At 31.8% G+C, this 21681-nt stretch overlaps 1 protein-coding gene across 4 annotated transcripts in view; it reads right to left on the bottom strand.

Moving 5' to 3' along the window:
* USP6NL (USP6 N-terminal like) overlaps positions 1-21681 on the bottom strand; it is a 183436-nt gene that overhangs the window by 67423 nt on the left and 94332 nt on the right. For all 4 annotated transcript variants that reach the window (XM_074268663.1, XM_074268665.1, XM_074268666.1 and 1 more), the window contains 3 exons: positions 13097-13164; positions 8277-8359; positions 4846-4885 (listed from right to left, as the gene is read on the bottom strand). In XM_074268663.1, the coding sequence (XP_074124764.1) occupies positions 4846-4885; positions 8277-8359; positions 13097-13164 (191 nt within the window). The remainder of the gene's footprint in view (positions 1-4845; positions 4886-8276; positions 8360-13096; positions 13165-21681) is intronic.

Here is a 21681-nt window from a genome sequence, read left to right as displayed (position 1 = left end):
GATGAAAAAAATAACAAGGATAACAGCAGAGACATGGCTAGATAGCAGTTTTTTTTTTTCTAAATAGCTCCAAAGATTGTAGTAAGCTGCAAGTTTAATTTGGCTCAAGTATTTATCACATAGGCATTTCAAATTTCTTTATATTCCCTTCCTTAGAGTTAGATGACACTTAATCATCTTTTGCAACTCAATTATGATGATGATAATAATAATCAAAACATTCTGAGAGGAGAAAGTTGAAACCCAAAGAGACTGAGATCCTTGAACTTGTAAAGCTTAAACAGCTTAAGTATGGCCAAAACTGAGATTTGAACCCATGCCCCTGGACTTAAAATAAAGGCCAAGGTTTTATATGTATTTACTTCAAAGTTAACTTCTAAAAGGAGATGACAATATGCATAGAGGAGTGGGGATCAAGGCAGAACACTAGAGAAGATTAAAAGGAAAGTGGTGCCATAAATGAATAAATTGATACCCTTTCCAAGATCAATGGTATAGTTGATTTGACTGTAATCCCAGAAATGGAGAGTCTGGTATGGAGGTATGGTCTCAAATGACGGGAAAGTAGGAAGTAATGAAGGGTCTTAAATTCATGGTATTCTATTTCTATTTGTAGATCTGATTGGACTGAACTCCACAGATTAAGATACCCTTCCCAAGATAAGTGGATAATCAGAAATTTTATCATAATGTTTAACTCAATCTTGGATATATAGAACCTTCCAACACTTTCATCCTCCTTTCTCTTCTGATTAGAGGGCTGGAAAGTGGAGCACTAAACTTTACCCAAAGTTTTTCTTTGTAGAGGAAAGAACTTGGACTTTGCAGCTCACTCCATTTTACACCTACAGCTGTGCTTTGTCTGAATGTTACAGAACAAGATAATGACCTTATCTGCCCTCCCTTCCAATTTCCTTTTTAAGTGCTGTCTTTCCCATTAGATTGTAAATTCCTTGAGAGTAGGAATTGTATTTTTCTTATTTTTATCCATGGCATTTAGCACAGTGCATATAAAGGCATATGATTTATTATGATGAGTCCACATATGAAGGAGGAAATTGAGACTCGGAAAGACATTATGACTTAATAAGATCACATTTTCCCTAAAGAAATAGGCCAGGATTCAAGCCCAGATTTTCTGACTTTAAATACACTACTTTTTCCATTGGTAACATGTTCTACCTCAAACACATTTTAAAAAGTTGATACATATTAATAATATATAGAAAGACTACTATTTCTATAGATATAATTAATTTATCAGAAAGCAAGTTCCCTAAATACTTAAATCATAGACTTAAATAATTCAACCTCACTTCACTGCTTTAAGTTCAACGTATTTATTCTTATGCTTTAGGTCTAGTAGTTTTATCACTGTATTTCTGAGCCTATTTTTAAATACACAAACTTAAACTTCCTCTTCTTTTGACATATTGCTTCCAATCTCCTCTAAGTAAACAGCTAATCAAGTACATGAGAATTGTAGACTTAAATTAAGATTTCTAATGAAGTCTGAAAATTTTTTCTCACAAAATTAGAGCATGTGATTGTTTTAGTATACTGGCTTTATGAGGATGATTAAAGGGTTTTTATGTGGTTTGGTACTTGGCACACTGCTTAGAATATACTAAGTGCTTAATAAATAAATTTTCATTCATTCATTCATTCATTCAATCACAGCCAATATTCTAGATAGCTGTTGTTGAAGCAAGTTTAACTTGTACACAAATTTGAGAAGTTTCTATGCATGTGTGTATTTGTATATATAAAGATGTATATATATACATATATGTATATATATATACACACACATATAATATCTATTTTCAAAACTGATCTGCAATTTTCAAATACTTGATTTCCATGAATAAGTTATGTAAAGTTTAACTGATAACTTTAGTAACCATTTTGATTTTTCCCCCTTTCTAGGAATGAGATATTATCTTTGAACTAAATTAAAGTAATCCTCCTCCAACTACTATAACAACCCAGATCAGCCAGGAGAAAGTCAAGAAGATGAAAATAATAGATTCATTTGCTAGCCTGTCTGAAAACAGTCTCTAAGACAAGTCCCTTTCTCCATATTAGCTGCTTGGAGTGAATCTCATTTTACCTAATTATTACATGTAGGACTTTGTATAAAACTAATGACAGGCTGATGCTCAGCAACAAAACTAAATTTAACAGCCCACTCTTCTATCATCACACTCTTATTAAGTTTCCATCTGTCAATTTGTAGAGGTTCTGCTCTTACCCCTAATTAAATACTTTCCACTACTCAGGGCACCAGAGTCAACAAAGAAAATAAGTTTCAAAACATTCACCAAAAGAGCTGTCCATCAAAAACTAAATGAACAAGAGCTCATTTCAGTAACAAAGAGAAATTCTCTCTCAAAGGGAGAGAATAGGTGGTAGACAGTAATAGAATAAAGTAAAAGAAGAAAATGAGGCAAGACTGTGGTACAAATAAGAGAAAAGAGAATGAGTATGGAAGTCTTTCTATAACTCATATCTTATCAAAGTCATTTGATAACATAATCTACATTGCTTTAATAATGCATTTATATTACTTTTCCTGATCATAAAATTACTTCTAGTTGTTCAAGGTATATAAGATTGTCCAAATAAACAACAGTCTTACCACATTCAAATTAAGTTGAAAAAATATTTCAAATCTGCATGCTAACTTTTCAGGAACTTTCAGGAGTCATACAGACTTTTTTGATAATCATTCATAGTAAGAAAGATATGTTTAGTCCAATTCATGGGAGAAAATAGTATTATTGTTACAAGTCACTGCAGCATGGATGAGTGTGTGTGTCTATACACAAACACACACACATATTGTTTATCATCATAAAGAATAACTTCCTCCTTCCCCATATCACTTTTTCTCTTTTAAAAATTCATGTCAATTCAGTTATTTGAATAAAATGTCAAGAACTTTTCAAAAACAGTACAGTACATTCTATTTCTTAAGACTGAAAGATAAACAGAATGCAGGAAAACTCATGCGAATTTCATATTAAATATTTAATGGGAAATGCTTAAAAGTAATTTACAAGATATAATACAAACACACATACACACATAAAGTAGAATGTGAGAGCTATGTAAATGAGCATTTTGAATAATGTTTTGGACAATTTAAGTGCTTAATATATATTTATTCACTGAAGTCAGGAGGACTTGAGTTCAAATTTGATCTTAGACACTTAACACTTCCAGCTGTGCAATCCTGGGCAAGTCACTTAACCCCAATTGCCTCAGCAAAAACATAATTAAAAAAAATTTTTAAAACATATATTTAATCAATATGTGATGAAATGAAAAGAGTTTTAGTGATCTTTCTCTCCAGGCCACTTATTTTATGAATGAGTTCTCAAAAGGACCAAGGTCACATGACTAATGAGTAATACTGCTAAGCCTGGAATTTGGGGCAGATACTCTCAAGTATATTGTCCCATGCAATATACCAATATCCAGTTTGGGAAACCAAATGGCATTTAATTTAAAGACTTTAGAAATCAAAGTCATTTAGCTATGAAAACACAGGGCATCCTGAAAAGTACTTCATGAACATATAATTTTAAAGTGTTGCTATTTCTCAAGCTACTCTTCTAAGAGATAGATCAGGAAGTTGCTGGACCAAAATTGGGCAGACTTGAGGATTTCCCACATTTCCTACAAATAAATTTTATAGCTCAACTAAATAAAAGAAATATCCCACAGTAATCACTATGGACTCATGATCTGTCTTAGAGAAGGAAAAATTAAGCTATCCATACCATCTATATAAAATATGAAACGTAAAGCAATCTAAAGAAATAATCTCTCTGAAAAAACAACAGATAATAATTATAAGAGTTAAAAATTACAGAAACAATGTTCTGCTAAACTAATCACAAATATGTAGAGCTATATGTTTAATTCTATCTCTTCACCTCTGAATGAAAGAATATATATATATATATATATATATATATATATATATATATATATATATATATATATATATATATATATATCTCTTACAAAGCTGTTCCTAAAATGGCAGATATCCTGTTTTTGCCTTCTTAATTTATCCCAGTTGCTAATGACCTTTCTCCTTAGGTTTCATATATTACTTTGTTTTATATGACTCTAATATACTTAGATATACTTAGGTAATATTCTTATCTTACAGGGTAGTGGGGGTTTTTTTAATGTTTTTATCCCCACTAGTCTGTAAGCTCTATATTTTTGTTTCTGTAGCCTCATCATTTAGTAGAGTTCTATATTTAGAATTAGTTAAATAAATAAAAGGAGAATAAGGACTAGTTTTTACTTAAATTTTATCTTTTTTCTTGCAGTGCCTATCATAATGTTCTTCTCATTATAGTTTAATAATCATTTCTTGAATCAATGAACAGATGATATACCATATCATATGAGATACCACAAATAGGTATATAATGCATATGTATCTACATATACACTATTTAAATATATCTACACGTGTTTAAGAATCAACACATTTAAGTACAAAACCAACTTTTAAGTTAAGCTTTAAGGTATACTATAGATCTCATTAAAACTTTTACTTCCAAGGTTAAACTTCTACTTTTAGGAAAAAAACTTTACTGTTTTCTGCTAAGATGAGAATTTTCCTATTCCAACTCTTAACAGTTTTTAATGACTGTTCACTTCAAATTTAATTCATAAGTGATTATGATCTTTGAAACTTCCAAAAGCAAAAATGTCTTTAAATTCTATATGATATATTATTTTATGCATTATAAGGAAAGGTTTCCTAACAAAAGGGGAAGAAAAAAAAGCTGCAAATAAATATAGAATATAACTTACCCTTTCTACTGCTGCATTGTGGTATGGAAGCTCCTCCTCACTGTGGGAGGGAAAGCATTAATGAGACACAATTTTATGTTCAAAGAATACCATTGTATTTCTTTTAATTACACAACTATAGATATACAAGTGATTCATGGCTATTCTTGTCATCACAGCCAGGAATAATATACATATCCATTATATTTTATATGCCTGGCACAAAAATAAATAAATAAAAGGTACAGAATAAATGCTTGTTGATTGATGGATTTAGTAGAGATGATAATTTTACTCCATAACTACAATAACTATACATTATCTTTTTTCATCATTCTTAATCTGGAGCCCATGAACTTTAAAAAAAAAAAGTGGTTCTACCTAAATATTCATTTTTATTCTTCTCTAGCAGAGATAAGTGGAAAAAAGTTGAAAAGTAAGGTTAGGAGTAAAGATCACATTTAAAAAGTGATTACTCCTTCACAGGTTGTGAAGTAGTTTTTTTTTTAATTTTCATAACTATATTTCTAGAGAATTCATTTCCTCTGTAATATTATATATCTTATATTATATATTTAAAAATATTATTCTGAGAAGAATGTCCAAAGATTTTGCTACCATATGAAAGGAGTTCATGATACACAAAACATTAAGAACCTCTGCTTCAGGTCAAGCAGTTAAGGGTTACATTAAGAGAGGACAAATGTTACATGAGTTGAAAAGTTCAAATATTGTTCAATGATCTGAATCTCCTAAACTGAGTAGTAAAAATGAGAAATATGTTATTTTAGCACCTTTAATTTCTAATTAATTCATATGATATATTTCTATAACTCTTAGGTAACATAAGATCATTTATTCAATTAAGAATCTTAAAATTAACAAGATTTAGCATATCAACAATGTTTTGTAGAAAGCTAAACTAATACTTTCAAAACAAAACGTTCTAAAGACTTAGAATCATAAAGTTTTCTCTCAGCTTTTCACAGATTTGCCAAATGCTTATTGCAGTTTCTAGGTGATCAATTAAAGTTGGCTGTCACAATTATATAAATACATATTATTAAACTGCTAAAAAATTGTTTGCTGGAAACTTTAAATTTAAATTTAATATGCTAAGTTTTCCCATTTAGGCAAAATTTCTCTTTTTTTTCTCCTCTTTTAACTCATAATCTTTTAAAACTGAAAGCACATCCAATATTAAATAAAGACTAAGCATCTTTTGTTCAGCAGAATGAATACAGAGTAACTATATTCCACAAACAAGTATTCTAGATACTTAAACACTATCTCTCCATTCTCTAAGTATAGTCCCTTCATCAGTGCATATATCTAAAACAAACCTCTTCATTCCTGAGTACTATACAAAATTACTTCTGTTTTACTAACAGGCCAATCTGGCTTTAATTCCTCAATATTCACTCTGTAGTTTGTTAGAGAACCAAATTAGTTGTGCACTGTCATATGTTGGTCTATACCAATGCTTCTTACATGAGATCCCATATAGGATCATATTAACTAAATATGGGGGTTGTGAAATTATGATTTATTATCAGTAAATGTTTGATCTGCATGCCTATTTTATATATTTTCACACCCAGTGTCACATAAAAATTTCTCGGATGAAAAGGGATCACAAGTAGAAAAAGTTTAAGAAACCCTGGTCTATATTATGGAATAATTAAATTTAGGATGTACCTATGAAACAAAGATTCAACAAGAACTGAGATAAACAACATTATAACGACAAATAATGTCTCCTCAGCATTGCTAAATAAGCATTATTACACTATCTTGATTAATTCAATTCAATAAGCATTTATTTATTAAATAGTTCTTTCCTGTGGAACACTACTGTAAGCATCAAAGAAGGTACCAAATTTAATCTCTAACCTCACAAAATTTATAATTTATAACAGATATAAATAGAAATAAACAGATATATCACATATATTTAGACATATGTACATTTATATTATATAAACATACAAATACATATATATAAATAATGATAATCCAAACAGAACAAGATTATTTAACAGAAAATGTATATTTATAGGGAGAACTACTCAAAGTTGTAGGGGAGACATTTCCAAATGCAAAATTTGGTATTTTATTGATACCTGCATATGAGATATCCATTCTCCTCTAATCACCCCTCTAATATAATCCATAACAAATAGCACTCTAGGAATCTGGAAGAGTAATAAACCAACACAGCCAGGAGACTATTTATAGTCTTTTAGCCAAGAAAAGACTAGACACAACATCTATATTCCCTCAGAAAAAGTAATTAAATTCTACACCTCTAAGTACTACAATATGATGGGGGGAAAAAATATAAGCTATAATCCTATGAGATCACCTCCAGAGAAAGTTTTTTTTAGTTGAAGTTAGCAATTATAACAAAAATCAATAGTTTCACTTAAAGAAATTTAATGAAATACCTAACATTTCTAGACTAAAATCCATTTCTTTGCTTTTTAAATTTTTTTTTTATTTTTGTTGCTTACTGAAGGAATACATTACGAAGTTAATGAAAATTCAATACATTTAAAGACTACAATGGGAGAAAGTGAAAGCTGGTTTGCAACTGTCTCATTCCAATAAGAGTTTCAAACTCTAGTCTGAAGTGTGCCTAAGGCAAATCAACAATCTCTAGCATTTAGCAAAATGATCTGAAACACACATAATTCACTGCTAATAGGCTTCTTTTGTACACCAAAAGAAAAATATACACAGAAAAAGTATCTGTTAAGATGTCCAATTTTAAAAGCACATATTCCTCAAATGTTCAAAATATTGACTTTCTATAAAGCAAAACAAATATCAAAAAAACTAAAATTAACAAGACAGGAAAACATTGCTATCAAATTTGAATTCCACTAAAGTCTCTCCTTACTTACTCTCAAAAAGACTCCAATGACACATTTACATATAATTCATAAAATCTTAAAAATAATTAAAGTACTAGGTACTAGAACTATCACTACGTATAATAAATGAAATACAGCTGAAAGTAGTTCTTTACAAGATTCAATCACTCACTTTCAAATGCCTAACAACAAAACTTCTAAATGCTAATTATTTTTACAATTTAAAGAAGTAAAGTTTCATTAACAATTTAAAAAAATAATGTTCCTAATTTTATTTCATTTTGAAATATTAATAATATTCATCAGTTGAATTTAAGGTTTTTTTTTCCCAACAAAAAAGCCATATAAAATTGTTACTCCCAATCACAGTTAATTTAGAAAGGATAAACCCCCTAGAAACTATATAACTGAATAATATTATAATAAAGAGCAATTTAGAAGTTACTCAGCATATTATTTTCACAAGTCATCTTTAAAAATTATCTAAAAAAAATCAAACCAAATATTAGCAATAATTGCATAAAATACTCTTACTAAATAACTATATTAAATCTATAAATAGCTATGTTAACTTACTGTAAAAAGCCAAATCTGTCAGTAACTTTGTAAACAAGGTAATCGGCATCTTCCCAAGGTTCGATTTCTGCACCTTCACGACCCTAAGGTAAGAAAAGGGAAAAGAGTAAATGTTTATGTGATGATTAATTACATTTTAATAGCATATATTTTCCATAAATGTTTCATTTACAACAACCCTCTCAGGCAGGCAGTACCAAATATCTTGTTAAATTGATATTCACTTTACAGATAAGATGCCTCAGAGTTAAATGACATGACACAGCGATGCTGCTAATAATTCTCAGCTACAGTTTTATAACCTGGGTCTTTCTGATTCCATTTTTAATTGTCTTTTCATTACACAGTAATACTCATTCAAGAAACTATAAATTTATGTCCTTTGTTATTTTAGATGAATATTCCTAATGACAACAGTGAGAGCTAGAAAAGAGAAACATAACCTGCTTTTTATTCATAAGAAAGAACATGTTTTATAAAAATGGTTTTCTAAACTTAAAAAAAAAATCTTTATTTCTATGGCTCTTGAACCAAGATATCAAGGTTCAGTAAATGTAAACAACTTTGCCAATCCATCTTTTACTCAGAATTAATGTACTCAGAAGTACGTTAAGAAACAAGAAAATCCAGTGCAACTTTCTCAAATATAAATTTTGTCAAATATACAAAGATATTCAGAGTAGTTTTTATAAAGGTTTTGCTGTATTAGACAACTATGGAAGTTTGTGACAAGTAGCCATCCAAATTAATTTCTAAATTAAAAATTTAACCTAAATTTCAAGTTGGGTTTGTTGTTGTTTGGTATATGGAAGTGCTCTTGTTTGTTTAAATTTGTCAAATTCAGAATAACAAAACGTAAAAAAAAAAATTTTTAATGTAGAGGAAAAAATTTTTATGTTAAAGGGGTCTTGAAAAACTTATAATGAGATCTCTTTGGCCATTTTAAAAACTATTGTTCATAACAACAATTCACTTTTAGGTAAATAAAGCACTTTCCTCTTAACCCGGTGAGTTTATATATTGCTTAGCCCATTTTTATAGATGAGGAAAATGAGACTGAGAGCATAAATGATTCACTCAAGGTTACAGAGAGTATATATCAGAGTAGGTAGCTCATGTGACCTGACGCAAAAAGTCTGGAGCTTTTTTTTTTTTTTTTTTTACTGTTTCACATGGTATATGGTTTATGGGTAGGAATATAGATGAGGGATATGGATTTAGAATGTAAAAATCTTAATAATTTATCTTATTTCAATTAAGTATTTCTGTGCATTAACTGACTACTATATGCAATACAATGTGCTTCAATACTGTTATTACAATATACTAATCACTTGTAATTTCACAGGTATTGGTACATTCTATCTATCAACCAAGACAAGTCCCTCTGTGTCTCAGAGGACAATCTTCATGAACTATATTCTACCTTTAGTGATGAGCTTTTCTACTCACTGATTGAACAAGCATCTATCAAATACTACAATCTAAACACGGGGCTAATTGCTGAGGATGCTTCCTAAATATTATAATAAGTAGGCACACAAAAGTTATATGGAAAGTAGAAGAAAGGTAATCTTTATAGGGAAGGCATTAGGATCTGGGAGTACTGAGAAAGACTTCCTGCAGAAGGTAGGATTGGAACTGGGTCTTCAAGAAGGTTAAGAGGCAGAGATGAGGAGGTCAAGCATTTGCACAGCTAGCTAGGCTGGTCTTCAAACAACACAATTTCTGTTACAGTTTCTGTTCCATTTCTTAAAATCTACTCTACTTTACTAGGCCTGTCAAAACTTGCACTCCACTCCAAAATTACTTCCCCATCACCATGAGACATTACTACTATAATGAAGAAGAAACAACAATAATTAGGAATATTACTACTATAATAACTCAATATTACTATTGTAATGCCTCCTGGTCAATTTTAATGGAATAACTGTGAAAAAAAAAATTGATTCTTAATCTGCCACAGTCTAAACTTGTTCTTTTGTAGGTAAAATATTAGGAAGAATATTAGGAAGTCCAGAATTATTATGGATTCTTCTCATATCATTGATGATATTCTGTCATTTCAGTCATGTCATACTATGACCCCATTTGGGGTTTTCTTGGCAAAGATACTAGAGAGTTTGCCACTCTCCTTCTCCAGCTCATATTACAGATGAGGACTCTCCTTCTCCAGCTCATATTACAGATGAGGAAACTGAGATAAACAGGATTAATGACTTTCTTGGAGTCATGCAGCTAGTGTTTAAGGCCAGATTTAAATTCAAGAAGATGAGTCTTCCTGACTCCAGGCCTAGTACTCTATCATATATGCATATGTGCATATGAATATAGATAGATAGATATAGATATACGCACACATATGTGTATGTATATCTATATCTTCTTTATAAATATCTTTATCTAATCACTTTTTCTAATATTTAAGCATCTATTGAATAGGGTTTGATAAGCAACGTGGAAAATACGTTTTGGATCTATGAAGAACTTGTAAGTAAAAAGTTAAAACAAGGAGAGGAGAAATATTTTTAGTCTATAATAAGGAATGGAACATTTATGGTTAACCAAGTTTAAAGATTGAAATATTGAGTACATAATAGTTAGTTAACTTTAAAGTAAAATAAGAAAAAAAGTAAGACATGAAGAAGAATTCAAATGGCTAGAGACAGTAGCATAAGTTAAATTACAAAGGACCTTCATCATACTTCAGGGAGGATCATGCACTAGAAAAAAGAACGTAAAAATTTCTTTTCCCTCAAAAAATAATTAGGTAGGGTAAGAGGAATAAGAACTTGTAATCTGTCACTTAATCAAATACCACTTTTATTAGTAAATATTAATAGTAGCAATAGAGAGATTCCTCTTTTCCTCCCTCAATTCACATTTCCCAGATGCCTTCTTGTCTCTCATAATAAAGTGACCCTTCTTGCCAAGGCAAAGACCTCTATATGCACAAGTGATTTCGTTCCGTCTAGTACTATCTAGATTATTCCTATATCATCTCCACTACCTCACTTTTATCTTGAATTTCCCTGGTTATCTCTAAAGAACATGCCTTTGTTTTCCCTCTCAAAAATCCCTAAGTTGATCCACCCATCCCCAATAATTATTAATCCAGATTTCTCTTCTCATTTGTAGCTAAAGTCATGGAAAAAATCAATCTACAATAGCTGCTTGGACTTCTCCTTTATCTTAATCTTCTAAAGTATGGCTCCAACCTCCTCATTCAATAGATTCAACAATTTCTCCAAAATTATTTAATTTTTAAATCTAATAGCCTTTTTTCAGTCCTCACCTTTTTTTTTTTTAACATACTTTGAGCCTGTCAAAGGTTTAAGTGTTGACTATCTTTCCCTAATATTCTCTTTTCTCTAGGTCTCCATGACAGTATGCTTCATGACAATTCATGACTGGTTCTTCTACCTATCTGACTACTCCTTCTCTCTCTCCTTTGCAGGCTCTTAATCCTAGTCATACTTACTATATTGTGGATATCTCAGAAGGCACTGTCTTGGGAATTCTTTAAATCTCTTTTTATTCTATTTTACTTGGAGATTCATCAGTTCCCATTGATTCAAGGATCATGTCTATGCTAATGATAAGCAGCTGGTCTAGGAGGTAAACACAGATCCTCTGACTTCAAATATGGTGCTTTTTCCATTATAGTACACTGCCACAAGTAAGAGAATTCCCTTTCAAAGAAGGTGTTGAGTTCTTTCCCAAGGGAGCTATTCCAACTTATAAACCTCCTACTCTTGGTCAACTAGTATATTTTAATGTTGGCCCTCAAACCTCATTTTCTTTACCATCATCTCCACTTATGTGGAGCACTACCACTCATACCTGCAACCATTGTTCTCCTCTCCAGTATTATGAAGTTACTTATGTCTTGGTGCCCCAGGTAAGTCTCCAAAATGAGAAGGTGCACAGCTATATCATTAAGGGGTAAGCTCCTTGTTAAATAGGAACTATTTCAGTCTTTCTATCTGTATCTTCAGCAGTAATGTGACTCAGTACCTGGCTTTAAGAAATGCTTGCTGATGAACTGACTTGAAGAGTGAAATCAACAGCTTCGCTACAGCAATGAAAACACAGGTTTGGACCAAACAGAAAGAAAAAAGGGAATATATGAATAACCATGAATTTTAGTGCATATATGTAATGATTATAAGAGGATAAAATATTAATGAGAATTATACATTAATGAAAACTATCTTATTGTATACATAATTATTAATCATAAATATATCCCTATAACCTTATGTGTGATAACATAATTATATATAACATATTCTATACTATTGAACAGAATATATATTGGGGAAAAATTCTGATTTTTAAAAAGACAAAATTTTTCACTTAAAAGTTCTTTTTTAAAAATGTATACAATGCAATATATGAAAGACAACTATAACACAGAAAATAGAAAACTGGGGTCCTGAGTCAAGAATACCTAGATTTAAGTTTTGCCTATGACTTTACTGACTGTTACCCTGAACAAGTTCACTTTAGCTCTCAGTATCACCAGACAGCTTTTTTTAGACTTAGCTGCAAAATAAGTGCCAATCTGCACTGGTGAAGAAAGTTTCCTTAGCAGGAGAACCTTATACCAATTTAAGTTTTTTTTTTGTTTTTTTTTTTTTTTAATGCCCATAAAAATGAATTACAGAAACAATAAAGAAAAGAGATAAATAATCTCAATGTTTACTTGAAATAAGTAAACTGTTCTCGTAACTTAAGCTCTCTAGGTCAATGTATTTCTATTTTTAACCTTTTGATAAAATTAAACAAACAAAAAAGCAAATATAAATACTTACTCGATCATATTTGGCAACTATTTCAGCCCGTTCTTGAGCAAGTTTAAGTGCTGCATCCTGCTCCGAATCTGTAGAGTTGAAATGTGGTAGTTATTATACAGAAAACAAATATTCCCTTGAAGAATTAGTGATATTATATTAAAATAATAAAGAAAAGAATATAATCTAAACAACAAAAGAGAACATCAGCTTCTTTGATGTTCTATGTCCTAACAAATGCTAAATAGTATAAAACAGCTTCTGGTTAAAATCAATTCCATGGGGATAATGTAATATTTTTAGTTTCTAAATTATTTATGACATATAAGTCATTTACTAGGGAAAAAAAATCAGCATGGTAAATGGTATCCAGAAGGGTCAATTAGAGGTCCAGTTTCATTGCGTTACACATGTAAATATATATATATATATATATATATATATATATATATATATATATTATGTGTGTATATATATATATATTTATGTGTATATATATATATATACACACACACACACACACACACAAATGGACCCCACATGTGAGTATACACAAACAGACACAGCTATAAAAGTATGTACATGTAAAATATATGTATGCAAATACATATAAATTAAGCAATTAAAAATAGAATTAACTTTGCTTTTGAATCGAATTGAGGAAGATAAGAACAAAATCCAAAATGATCTTTACAAATTAAGACAATCATAAAATCCCAGAATTTCAGAGTTGGTAAGTTTAGTCCAGACCATGCTGGAAAAAGAACCCTCATTACAACACATTCAACAAGTAGCCATCTGGCCTTACATGAAGATCTCCAATAAAGGATAAATGATCATCTCCATAGAAAGCCCATTTTATTCTTATTCAGCTCTATTTGTTAGGAAAAAATTTTACTGTCTCTAAAATCTAAATTCTCTTCTTTTCAACTGCTATTCACTGCCCCACAAACCACTACCCTTAGTGAATAACAAGAACAAAGCAAATCTCTCTTCTACAATGTTACAAAAAGCAACTATCAAATATCCCTCTCAAGTTTTCTTCCACTGCATCCCAGATCAATCTTCACGTCATGGACTTAATTCTAATTGCTCTCTAATTTATTAATTTCCAAAATTTTTGCACATAGATATTCCAGCAATGATGTGTGTCCAGAATATTTCAAACAAAATGGAATGGAAAAACAAGATCAAGATTTCAAGAATGGGTGTATATGTATAAATAGACACATACATATCTATTACATACACATATACTACTGACATAAGATTTTAAAAGACTAGTTGATATAGGTAAGAAAAAAAAAGACATGAAGGTACATAAATATATTCACCAAGAGTATACTATGAATAAAAAGGATAGAGCCAGCATAAAAGTCAAGAACAAACAATGTAACAATTGGTATGTATATAAAAAAGAGCTGGAAATTACATCCATTATAAAGTATTAAGTTTCCAATTTTACTTCATTCACTTCTAATGGATAAATAAATCACGAAAACTATGTTCCTCATAATCAGGAAGACTCAGTTTCTAAATTCTATTCCAATATTTACCAATCTCTTACTGTTGGGGGCAAGAATCAGAATCCTGTCCCAGATATTGTTTTTTCATTTGTAAGATGAGGAGGATACCTTTCCTAGTTATCTACTTAGGTTGATTATTAGGCTCAAAATGAGATACTACAAATAAAGTGCTATGTAAACAGCCATTCTATTCTGTCTGCAGCCAATCGACTAGAATTAGGCTCCCTGATGATAGGAACAACTTAATTTTTGTCTTTATATCCCCAGTGCCCAGCATTATACCTAACAGACTGAGAAAGTATTTAATAAAAACTTCAACTTAATCATAGTAAATGATAAGAAGTTATGCTAGACTGATAACTGAAATATCCATTCCCTTTAACCCAATGTTTCCAATGCTAAGCGTATGCCCCAAAGGAGTTTAAAAATGGAAAGATCCTTTATGCACCAAAATTTTATAGCAAGACTTTTTGTTACTAAAGAAGTACAAAAGAGTAGCTGCCCAAATATTGAAGAATGTCTAAATAAAATTTGCTCTATGAATATAATGGAATAATATTGTACCATAAGTTACAAATTCAGAAAAACAGGAGGAGACTTACATAAATTAAGATTACTTAAAAATGAAGGAAAACAAATAAAATTACAACATAAACAAAAAGAAAAGAAAATAAATTTGCAGAAATAGTTTAGAAAATGCATCTTTCATTCTTCTGCCAAAATTAATTACAACTGTCTTCATGCTCTAAAACACCTAGAATCCAAAATAAACAAACAAAAAAAGGTCATAAACTGACACTCATTGACCCTGAGTTCACTCAGAACCTCTCACCTACCTCCTACACACTACACTCGAAGATTGTACAACATCCAGAGTATGTTATCATTGAAAAAAAAAAAAAAAAAGTCACTGAGCTATTGAAGCAATTTAAGCTTCAAGAAAACCAGCTGCCCAGAATCCAGCCAGGAGACCTAATAGCACATTATTTTGGAAAAAGGTCAGGACAGATAGTGAAGATCATAAGATCCTATGAGACTTCAGGCAGATCTACCATTTACTATGGCTAGTGCTATAACTGGCTATTTACTCCCTGAAACCACTGCCAAAGATATGCCAACCTCTGACTCCTGTCTCAGCATGTAGGCAGATCTACCCAGGAAGAGGGCTGATTTGTTTGCCTTTGTGGGCTGCCATGTGTTCTGTCAAACTCAAAGGAAAAAGCAGGGGTGTTCCCTTCTCACTTGCTCAACAGAACTGACACTGAAGACAAAAAAAAAAAAAAAAAAAAAAAAGGCATAGCATCTTTTTTTTGTGTGTGTGTGTGTTGGAGTAAGGGGGGAAACCATGTATCTTGTACCTTGGTCTCTAAAACACCCTTTGCAGAGCTCCCAAATAATATGGCTAATATCCAGTACTGATGATGCTATTTTCATGCCTAAAATTATGGTGGCTCTCTGTTGTCTCTAAGATAAACAACAAATAACACATCTTTGACCTTCCCTTAAAACACTCGATCTACATTCCACCTGACCTGGATAACCAGTTGTCTGATCTTATTCTGTAGCATTTTTATTGGCTTTACCTCATATATCTGAAACTTTTTTTAATGTCTGTTCAGTAAAATTATTATTTCTGGGAGTCATTTCTTTCATGAAGCCTTATCATTAATAAAGGGGATAATGTAGCATGGTAGAAATAGGTGATGAACTTGGAATAAGGAAAAATAGAGTGTGAAATCTCACTGGTCATTTCATTCCATTACTGGTTGAATGGCAGTATCTACCATAGAATTTTTGATAGAATAAAATGGGTATAAAGTGCTTTGCAAACCTAAAAGCATTATATGAACATCAGTTATTTATTTCTCATATATATATATTTATATATATATATATATATATATATATATATACACACACACACACATATATATCTTAGCCTTATTTTCTAATGTTTTAGATTTATTTTGCCTTCAACACATTGTACCTTGTATTGTAAATGTTTATGCATGTCATGTCCCTTATATTAGATTATAAATTCTTGGAGGGTAAGGAGTAACATTTTTAATCTATATATCTCTAAGTGCCTGGTACAGTGTCTCATCTATGACAGTTATTTAATAAACAGTTTAATTAGGGGGAAAACACACAAAACCAAAAAAAAAAAAAAATCCTAGTAGACCCAAGGACCTCAAACCTATATCCCAGTCACTGCTCTTCCTTCCTAGTATTGTAGGGACCTTGGTTCAAGGCTAAGTTTGCTTTGATAGTGCCAACCAGTCAGATGGCAGGAGGCAGATCTTTAAAAACAAAACTTTCTGAAGGCCACAAGCCTGATAACCAGTGCTACAAAACTCTCAACTACCAGTATCATAGACGCAGCAGTTCTTCTGGAGCCAGAGCACCAGCATGGCATACTTGCCAGGTACAGAGCGGACAGTAGAATGAGCACAACCCCAAAGCAATAGCATGCCAGATCTCTGAATTGCAGGCTCCAGGCAAGACACATGAGAAACACAGGAGTGCGATAGAGCAACTAAGTCTGAGAAAAAAAAAAAATAATAATCCAGCTAAAGATAGTTCTGATCACCCCAAAGACATCTGGGGAAGAGACCTAGACCAGCCAAGAGTAACCTGCTAAACACAGGAGAAAGTTAAGATTCTTTGAAACATAGCTTCCAAGGAAGCCATCACTACAGAAGCGAAAGAGTCTACAAGAGGGGAAAAAAAAAAAAAAAAGAAAAACTAGGGTGGGGGAAGGAGAGGAACTAAAAATGCCAAATATCCCAGGAAGGTGAAAACTGAAAGAATTGAACATAACTAGATAAATCAACTGAGAAAATATTGGCAATAGAAGGAAAAACTAAATCTAACAAGTTTAGGAATTGATGAATGAATTCTGTAAAACAAAACAAAATGATGAATCATCTGATAAAGGACCTTGTGGAATATGAGAATATGAAATGGAAACACTGTTTCTGACTGGTTCAAATGAGAAATGAGAATTATTGACAGCAAAAATCATGACCCCAACAAAAATAATGGGCAAAATAGACAATGGAATATGTGAGTATAAGTTATTCAAAAAATAGAAAGGAAAAAATAAGTAGATAATACAAATACAGAGAAATAAAGGACAAGATAAGCACACATTAAAAGATAATACACTCACTTATGCAAGCAAAATATAATGATATCACTGTGTAAAAACAAAGGATCAAGGGTCTCCCAGAAAAACAAAAAAGGATAAAAAAAACTTTCAATACCATAAATACCATAATGCAGGAATTTATAAAGAGAATGACCCCAGAACTTCTCAACAAAGAAAATGAAAATTCCTATTGAAAAAATTCACAAGTGACCTTAAAAAAAAAAAAAAACCAAGACTGGAAAAATGACAAGACACAGGGTAGTTATATTCAGCAGTTCATTTTTTAAAAAATATCCTAATGCTGGGAAGATTAGAAAAAACTTTAAAATACAAAGGAAAGGAAATATGAATAACACAAGACTATTTTTTCCTATCAGAAAACATAAAGAGGTAGTACAATGTGTTCTTAAGAGCACCCTTTCAGCACAGGGTGATCTACCCTGCAAATGCAAGTTTAATTATAAATGAAAAAAGATGGATGTTCAATAATAAAAATTTATTGCTGAAGATAGTACTTGCTTCTCAAACACCCCAAACAAAAATGAAGCAAGACAGTGACAGCAGAGAGATCAATTAGAAACTACTTTCTAAATAAACATAAGGAAACAGTAATGAAGGTCTAAGTCCTGTGGTGATAAAAGGGAAGAGGAATATTTGTGGTATAATGGACAGAACCCACTGACACTGCCCACAGATGAATGAACATCTTCATATGGGACTACATTACTACATAAGAGTATATATAAAACGTAAACACACATACACAGTTATCTTACTGCACAAGAAAAATCGGATCTAGAAGAAAGTTTAAAAAAACCTGAGAGGGAAAACAAAAATGCAAGCAAACAACAACAGAAAGAGAGTAAATGCTATGTTGTGGTCCACACTCATTTCCCATAGTTCTCTGTAGCTGATTCTCTTCATTACTGAACAGCTGGACCTGATTTGAATAATCTCACTGTTGAAGAGAGCTACTTCCATCAGAATTGATCAGCATATATTATTGTTGTTGAAGTGTATAATGATCTCCTGGTTCTGCTCATTTCACTCAGCATCAGTTCATGTAAGTCTCTCTAGTCCTCTCTGAAATCATCCTGCTGGTCATTTCTTACAGAACAATAATATTCCATAACATTTATGTACCACAATTTGTTCAGCCATTCTCCAGTTGATGGGCATCCACTCAGTTTCCAATTTCTAGCCACTACAAAAAGAGTTGCCACAAACATTTTTGCACATTTGGATCCCTTTCCCTTCTTTGGAGATCTCTTTGGGATATAAGCCTAGTAATAACACTGCTGGGTCAAAGGGTATGCATAGTTTGACCCTCATAACTATAACTAGATTAAACAATCCCCAAAAATGAAAAAGAGTCAAACATTGAATAAGAAAACAAAACCCTACAATATGTATGAAACACATCTAAGAAACAAAGTCACAGAGGACAGAAAAATTTGCTATGAATCTAATAAAATCCAAAAAAACCAGGAGTTACCATCATGCTATTTGACAAAAGAAAAACAAATATTAAAAGGGCAGAGGAGGGAACCAAACATGAAAACCAAATTATGCTGAAAGGATCGCAGGAAATAAATAAACCGATATCATTAATAAACACATGCACCCCTTTTTTCAACAATTAGGCAATTCCAATAGACTTGAGATGGAAAGAGCCATCTGCATCTAGAAAGAACTATGGAGACTGAATATGGATCAAAGCATATTTTCACCTCTCTTTGTCATTGTTGTTGCTATTATTTGCTTGGTTTTTTTTCTCATATTTTTCCCCCTTTAACCTGATTTTTTTTTTTTTTGCATAGCATGATGAATATGGAAATTTTTTACAATTAATTTTATAATTATAAAAATTTTTGACAGTACATATGCATGAGCAATTTTTTAAATAACATTATCCCTTGTATTCATTTTTCCAAATTTTCTCTCCCTCCCTCTACTCCCTCCCCTAGATGACAGGCAATCTCATACATATTATATGTGTTACAGTGTAACCTAGATACAATATGTGTGTGTAAATCCAATTTTCTTGTTGCATGTTAAGAATTGAATTCTGAAGGTATAAGTAACCTGGGTAGAAAGACAGTAGTGCTAACATTTTACATTCAATTCCCAGTGGTCCTTCTCTGGGTGTAGTTGTTTCTATCCATCATTGATCAACTGGAAGTGAATTGGATATTCTTTATGTTGTGAAGATTTATGTTGTGACTTCCATCAGAATATATCTTTACCTCTTTAATTTCTTTCTTATTTGTTTTGTGGTTTGATTTATCTAATTCTGAGAGTGCAAGGTTGAGATCTCCCACTATTATAGTTTTGCTGTCTATTTCTTCTTGCAACGCTCTTAACTTTTCCTTTAGGAAGTTAGATGCTATACCATTTGGTGCATATATGTTTAGTATTGATATGGCTTCATTGTCTATACTACCTTTTAGCAGGATATAGTTTCCTTCCTTATCTCTTTTAATTAGATCAATTTCTCCTTTTGCTTGATCTGAGATAAGGATGTCAATCCCTGCTTTTTTGGCTTTACCTGAAGCATAATAGATTCTACTCCAATCTTTTACCTTTACTCTGTATGTATCTCCCTGCTTTAAGTGTTTAAGTGTGAATGGAATGAACTCTCCTTGTAGGGTTCTGATTTTTGATCCAGTCTGCTATCTGCCTCCATTTAATGGGAGAGTTCATCCCATTCAGATTTACAGTTAAAATTACTAATTCTGTATTTCCTGCCATCATATTATCCCCTTATTATGCTTTTTTCCCCTTGTCCCCCCTGAACCCCTTCCCCAGTATTTAATTTATAGGCCCCACTTGTAATGCGCAGCCCTCCCTTTTTAGTCCCTCCCCCATCCTTTTAAGTCCCCCTTTCTTGTACCCTTCCCTTATTCCCCTTTTCCTTTTCCCTGTTCCTCTCCCCCCTTTTAATGAGGTGAGAGTGAATTCTCTGGAAAACAAATATGTCAATTATTTACTCTTTGAGCCTACTCTGATGAGAGAAAGATTCGCACAATGTTTCTCCCCTCTCTAAATTCCCTCAGATGTGGTAGATTTTCTATGCCTCTTCCTGGGATGTAGTTTCCCTCTTTTTATCTCTCCTTTCCCTTTTTCTGATACTATCCCCTTCCCTTTACTACTTCCCTTTTTAAAAATATTATATCAGTAAAATCAAATTATCCATGTGGTCTTTCTGTATATCCACAACAGAGATTCAGTTTTCAAGAGTTCTTTTTACCTTTTTCTGCTTCTCTTCAGTCTTGTGGATGTAGATCAAATTTTTTGATTGTCTGTTTTTTTTTTCTTAGAAACAAATGGAATTCCTCTGTTTCATTAAATGACCAACTTCTTCCATGGAAGAAAATGCTAAACTTAGTTGGGTAGTTTATTCTTGGTTGCAATCCTTGTTCTTTTGCCTTTCAGAATATCATATTCCAGGCCCTTCAATCCTTTAATGTGGAGGCAGCCAGATCTTGTGTGTCCCTTATTGTGGCACCTTGATATTTGAATTGTTTTTTTCCTAGCTGCTTACAGTATTTTTTCCTTAGTTTGGTAGTTCTGCAGCTTAGCCACAATGTTCCATGGAGTTCTTTTTTTAGGGTCTTTTTCAGAAGGGGTTCGATGAATTCTTTCGATGCCTATTTTCCCTCCTGTTTCTATTATCTCTGGACAGTTCTCTTTGATGATTTCCTGTAAAATAGAATCTAGGCTCTTTTTTTGATTATAAGTTTTCGGGAAGTCCAATGATCCTCAGATTATCTCTCCTAGATCTATTTTCCAGGTCTATAGATTTTCCCAATAAGTATTTGATATTATTCTCCAGCTTTTCATTTTTTTTTTGGTTTGGTTTGACTGATTCTTGGTTTCTCAATGAATCATTCATTTCTATTTGTTCCGTCCTGATTTTTAATGAGTTA

Source organism: Sminthopsis crassicaudata, chromosome 5, assembly GCF_048593235.1.
Source record: "Sminthopsis crassicaudata isolate SCR6 chromosome 5, ASM4859323v1, whole genome shotgun sequence".
NCBI classification, from domain to species: domain Eukaryota; kingdom Metazoa; phylum Chordata; class Mammalia; order Dasyuromorphia; family Dasyuridae; genus Sminthopsis; species Sminthopsis crassicaudata.
The sequence above is the reverse complement of the archived record's forward strand: the minus strand, read 5'-3'. Positions and strand labels throughout refer to the sequence as shown.